Source organism: Sapajus apella, unplaced genomic scaffold (genome assembly GCF_009761245.1).
Source record: "Sapajus apella isolate SASKATOON/1434 unplaced genomic scaffold, GSC_monkey_1.0 scaffold74, whole genome shotgun sequence".
Taxonomy (NCBI): Eukaryota; Metazoa; Chordata; class Mammalia; order Primates; family Cebidae; genus Sapajus; species Sapajus apella.
The window spans coordinates 307,549-312,978 of NW_022437014.1; the positions used below are offsets into that span (position 1 = coordinate 307,549).

A 5,430-nucleotide genomic window follows, 5' to 3' on the forward strand; every position below is an offset into this window, starting at 1 on the left:
GACGGAGTTTCGCTCTTGTTACCCAGGCTGGAGTGCAATGGCGCGATCTCGGCTCACCGCAACCTCCGCCTCCCGGGTTCAGGCAATTCTCCTGCCCCAGCCTCCTGAGTTGCTGGGATTACAGGCACGCGCCACCATGCCCAGCTAATTTTTTGTATTTTTAGTAGAGACGGGGTTTCACCATGTTGACCAGGATGGTCTCGATCTCTTGACCTCGTGATCCACCCGCCTCGGCCTCCCACAGTGCTGGGATTACAGGCTTGAGCCACCGCGCCCGGCCTGGCTAATTTTTAAATCTTGTGTAGAGACGATTTCGCCATGTTGTCCAGCTGGTTTTGAATTCCTGGCCTCAAGCTGTCCTCCTGATTTGGCCTCCCAAAGTGCTGGGATTACAGGTATGAGCCACTGTGCCCAGCCCTCTAATACCTCTTTGAGGGAAGACCATGGGTTTAGCTGTTCCTCATCCTGACTTTTTTTTATTTTTTAAAGAGACAGAGTCTTACTGTGTTGCCCAAACTGGAGTGCAGTCAAACCTCAGTGATTTCACATCACATTTATTTGGCTTACAAATCTGTAGTCTGGGCAGGGCTCAGAGGCAGCTGTCTGCTCCACTCTGCATCAGTGGGGGCAGCTTGAAATCTGGGGGCTGGGATCCTCTGGAGGCTCCCTCCCTCCTGCATCTGATGGCTGATGCTGGCTGTCAGCCCAGCACCTCCACGTGGCCTCTTCGTGTGGCCCGGGCTTCCTCACGGCATGGTGGCTGCGCTCCAAGGACAAGTGTCCTGAGAGAGAGCCAGGTGGAAACTGCAGCATTTCAACGCTGGCATTGGTGACACAGCACCTCTTCTGCTCTATTCGGGTCTTTAGAACATGTCACTAAGGCAAGCCACGTTCACGGAATTCGAGGGGAATTAAGTCTACTTTTCAATGGAGGGTCAAATAATGCATGGACTGCTTTAAAACGACCACAGGGGCCAGGCGCAGTGGCTCAGGCCTGCAATCCCAGCACTTTGGGAGGCCAAGGCAGGCAGATCACAAGGTCAAGAGTTCAACACCAGCCTGGCCAATATGGTGAAACCCCATCTCTACTAAAAATACAAAAAATAATGATAATAATTAGCTGGGCATGGTGGCGCCGCACCTGTAGTCCCAGCTACTCTGGAGGCAAGAGAAAAACGTGAACCCAGGAGGTGGAGGTTGCCGTAAGCCAAGCACCACTGCACTCCATCCTGGGCGACAGAGCGAGACTCTGTCTCAAACAAAACAAAACACAACTCCATCTCAAAAAGACAAACACAACTAACAAAATGGAGATGGCAATCAGTAGCATGTGCTCCTCACAGGGAAGGGCGAGGACTGCGGAGCTGCGCCTCGTGGAGGAGAGCTATGGCACGTGGGGTCTGCTGTTCTTATCCCAGGCTCTAGGCCTGTGAGGGCCCCGGCCCACCCAGCACCCCAAACCCTGCCCCAGGACCTGACACAGCCACCAAAAAACTCCAGGTTCACTTTGGCAACAGGACTTTTATTCAGTCAAAATGAGCAGAGTGTGACAAAACCCAAGTCAGGCCAGGTGGCCCCAGCCCCCTCCTGCCCCGGCCCACCCTTCCTGAGGGAAGAGGGAAGCTGCTTTGGAAACAGAGGGGGCACTGCCTCGGAGCGCTGTGGCGCCCTGGGCATCCACACGTGGTTTGGGAGGAGGGAAGGGACGACCCTTCCCCGAGTCCACGAGGACACAGCTCTTTTCTAGGAAAACACCACAACTGCTATCTTCTTCAGCTAATTAACTAAAGTTCAGGGTGGAGATGTCCCCAGAGGGCTGGGGGTCAGGGATTTGTATGGTCTAATCTCATTCTTAAGGAATACACTTATCTTTTTCTTTAAAAAAACATTTTTCTTCGGCTATTTAAAAAAATGTTTCTGAGTGTAACCAAAAATAGGTATTTGTTTCCTTGGTTTTCTTTTCTTCTTCAACTAAGTAGTTCAAAGAACAACACAACAGAAAAGAGAAACAAATCCACAAGAACATATAACCCTTAACACACATTGTATAAAAATAGCTTCCGCCGCGGCTGCTGGGTGCTGCCTGTGGAGGGGCGGGTCAGGCTGGCTGGGTGTCCCGAGGCTGGGGCGCCTCTTCGGGGATCACCCACACCCCCTCACCCTCCCACACGCCATCCCACGCGTGGTACATTCCAGGGGCCTGGCCTGCAGGGCAGGAGGCAGGCAGCCAGACCATGCCGCCCTCCCAAGCCCAGGTGCCTCACGGGCATCCCCATCAAGGACGGGCCGGCTCAAACTGGGAGTGGACAGGCCAGACGAGGGCAGGCGGTGTGCCAAGAGGTGGCTCGTTTGGACAAGTGTACTTCAAGGAACAAATCTCGTCTCATTTTTGGCTTCTTTCACATTTTCTCTCCGCCCAATCCATTTCTATTTCTGTAGGCCCCAAGAGTTCCCCTTGGTGGCCTCCCCTCTGCAGGAGAGGCAGGGGGGCCGTGGGCAGGCGGGGTGGGGAGGCAGGTCCAGTGATAACACAGCCCGCAGAGCCAGCGAGCCTTGAGGTAGACATTTTCTTTCACACCTGGAATGGGGAAGTGCTTTTTTTTTTTTTTTTTTCTTTTAAACTCTGGACAACAGTTGGGGAAGGGAGAGGGGGTGCCCGTCAAGTGGGCTTGAGGTAGGAGTATATTCGGGCTCTGTGGGGTAAGGGGGCTGAGGCCACCGCCCCACTGCCCCCAGGACATTCATTCCGGCTGAGGTAGGTGCTGAGAGCCAAAACAGCAAAAATCCATCCTGAGAAAACACAATCGGTGAGGGTGACAGCGTTGGGGCCCGGCTGCAGCAGGGTCATCTTTTGGAGTCTAATTCGCCTTCCTCTCTCCTTTTTTTTTTTTTAAGTTTTGCTTTTTAAAGGAAAATGTTAGTTCAGTTCCAAGTCATGTGGGTACCAGGCAGATGTGAGTGAGCATCAGCCCAGGGAGGGAACGGGCTTCTGCAGGAACCGCCCCAGCTCCTGAGGGGTGCTGGGGGGTGGGTCCCTGCCGAGGCTGCCTTGGGTTTTCACAACCCAGGAGGCAATCAGGACAGAAATGCTGGGGAGCCCCCAGGACCCTCCAAATCCCACATGACGGCAGAAATCTTGCTTTTGACCTGAGAATGGGCCCCCTGCCCCCTGCCACCACCTCCGGAGCCTGCCAGACACTGGCTAGTGTCCCGAGCAAGCTGGCTGGGTAATGGGGGCCACCGCAGGCCTGGCAGCCTGGCCTTCACTGAGGAGGCCGGGGCCTCCATCTGGGGGTGGCGGGGCAGCTGCCAGGCGTGAGCAGGGGGCCGTGGCCTCCGTGGTCCTCCCCTCCATCAGGCTGCACCCCTGAAGTGGCAGCATGGAGAGTTGGGTCTCCTCACACGAGGCGGGGGCTGCAGCATCCTGCTGGGGAAACAGCCCGTCACATAGGCATCAGCGTGAGGGCCAGAGCACCAGACTCCAATTCAACCCCACTTGGGACTTAGGGTCCCCCTGCCTGACTCAGGGGCACAGAGAGAAGCAACAACCCTAAGTTTTGTGCCCAGAGAAGACCTGCAGCTTGGCTATGGCCAGTGATCAAGGCCCGTGGCCAGGGTGAAGGGGGGCAGGATCCGAAGGTGGTGGTGTCAGAGCCTGAGGAGTGGGGGTGTTCGAGGCATTGGCACTCACTGTGGATCTGGGGTCCGGCTGCCCTGCGGCCCTGGCCGGGGGGAACAGCTGCTCCAGCTCCTTCATATCCACACGTTTCTCATCTCGGCCCAGCTGGCCCCGTTCTCCCCACCTCACCGCATTTAGGGCCAGGATGCCAGGGTCCCTCTGGCTCCGAGGACCCTGAGGCGGGGACAGCTGGTTTTCCACATCCTTACACAAGAGGACCCTATGGGTGAGCCAGGAATCGGGGGGAGGGAGAGAGACGAGACAGGCGTGAGCCCACACTCACCTAGTCTTCCCACACCAGCCCAGCCCCTCTCCCTGGCCCCGGACCCACCTGCCCCTTTGGCCGAACAGGAGGAAGAGGACACAGAAGATGATGCAGGTGACCCCGATGTGGATGCCAATGACGATGCCCGTGGTGGACGTCTGGTTGGTGGCCTCGTCCTTCCGGCAGTCACATGGTGGGCTCAAGGCTGGGAACAGGGATGGGGTGGGGGCTTTGGCTGCCCAGGTCTGAAGCACCCCCAAACACCCAGCCTCTGGGGGCTCCTCTTCCTTCAGCTGCACCCACCCCCAAGTGGGAGTGGGAACACCCTTTGACTTTGCCTACAGGACTCCAGCCCAATCTCTTTTTTTTTTTTTTTTTTACCATATGCTAGGAATAGCATGGACTGTTTCATCCTTGCCACAGCTCTGTAAAGGAGGCACTGTTATTCCTATACTGTGGAGAAAACTGACCAGACAGGTTGAATAACTTGACCAAAGTCACACAGCCAGCACGTGGCATGGCCGAGTTTCAAACTGCGGTCTAAGCCTGTGCTCTCGAGGGCTGCACGTAATGTCTCACCCTGTTACGTTTCCTGCTTCCCACCCGCTCAGCCCTGCACCCCATCCCCAGCCCTACCTGTCCTCTCAGATGCTCCCCTCAAAGACACAAGTCGGACTGTGGCGTTGCCATCACCATGCTGATTGTAGGCGAGCAGCTTCACCTCATATACTGCAGTGGGGTCTGGGGGAAGGCGGGGTGGCCGTGTGACTGCCCGTGCCCCACCACGTGCTCTGTCCTGGCCAGGAAAAGGAGTGACCCCTGTGCTCTACCTCCTGGCCCTCAGCGCTATACCCTGCCCAGCCCCCCAGGCCCAGGGCTGTGTCCGCCTCACCCAGCCGGCTGAGGTTGTAGGAGGAGACAGTCCCAGGAAGCAGGATGGGGCCGGTGAAGACAGTCTTGCTGGCTGGGCGGTAAAACAGCTTGAAGCCTCCCTCGTGCTGAGCCAGCCGGGGCCAAGGCTCCCACAGCAGCTGCAGGGAGGAGCTGCCCAGGACCCGTACTGACAACGGGGGCGGGGCAGGGGCTGTAGGGAGAGAAGGAGGCCATGATGTAAGCGCCCAGTGGAAGCTCTACCTGTCTTTCTTTTTTTTTTTGAGATGGAGTCTTACTCCGTCACCCAGGCTGGAGTGCAAAGGTGCGATGTCGGCTCACTGCCACCTCCGTCTCCCGGGTTCAAGCAATTCTCCTGTCTCAGCATCTCTAGTAGCTGGGATTACAGGTGCATGCCACCACACCCAGCTAATTTTTTGTATTTTTAGTAGAGATGGGGTTTTGCCATGTTGGTCAGGGTGGTCTTGAACTCCTGACCATGTGATTATGTGATTTGCCCACCTCGGCCTCCCAAAGTGCTGGGATTACAGGCATGAGCCACCATGCCCAGCTGGAAGCTCTACCTTTCTTTTTTTTTTTTTTTTTTTTTTTTTTT

General features: G+C 56.2%; 1 protein-coding gene across 4 annotated transcripts in view; it reads right to left on the reverse strand.

The window, feature by feature from the left end:
- Window positions 1–1,501: 1,501 nt before the first annotated feature.
- Window positions 1,502–5,430, reverse strand: part of IGDCC3 (immunoglobulin superfamily DCC subclass member 3) — a 50,396-nt gene continuing 46,467 nt past the window's right edge. For 2 of the 4 annotated variants that reach the window (XM_032250985.1, XM_032250989.1), the window contains exons 9-13: window positions 4,837–5,028; window positions 4,581–4,685; window positions 4,011–4,149; window positions 3,692–3,899; window positions 1,502–3,427 (exon numbers count right to left, since the gene is read on the reverse strand). In XM_032250985.1, coding sequence (XP_032106876.1) covers window positions 3,203–3,427; window positions 3,692–3,899; window positions 4,011–4,149; window positions 4,581–4,685; window positions 4,837–5,028 — 869 coding nt within the window. In that variant the 3' untranslated portion in view covers window positions 1,502–3,202. The remainder of the gene's footprint in view (window positions 3,428–3,691; window positions 3,900–4,010; window positions 4,150–4,580; window positions 4,686–4,836; window positions 5,029–5,430) is intronic. The other 2 variants (XM_032250986.1, XM_032250988.1) reach the window with 2 other exon arrangements.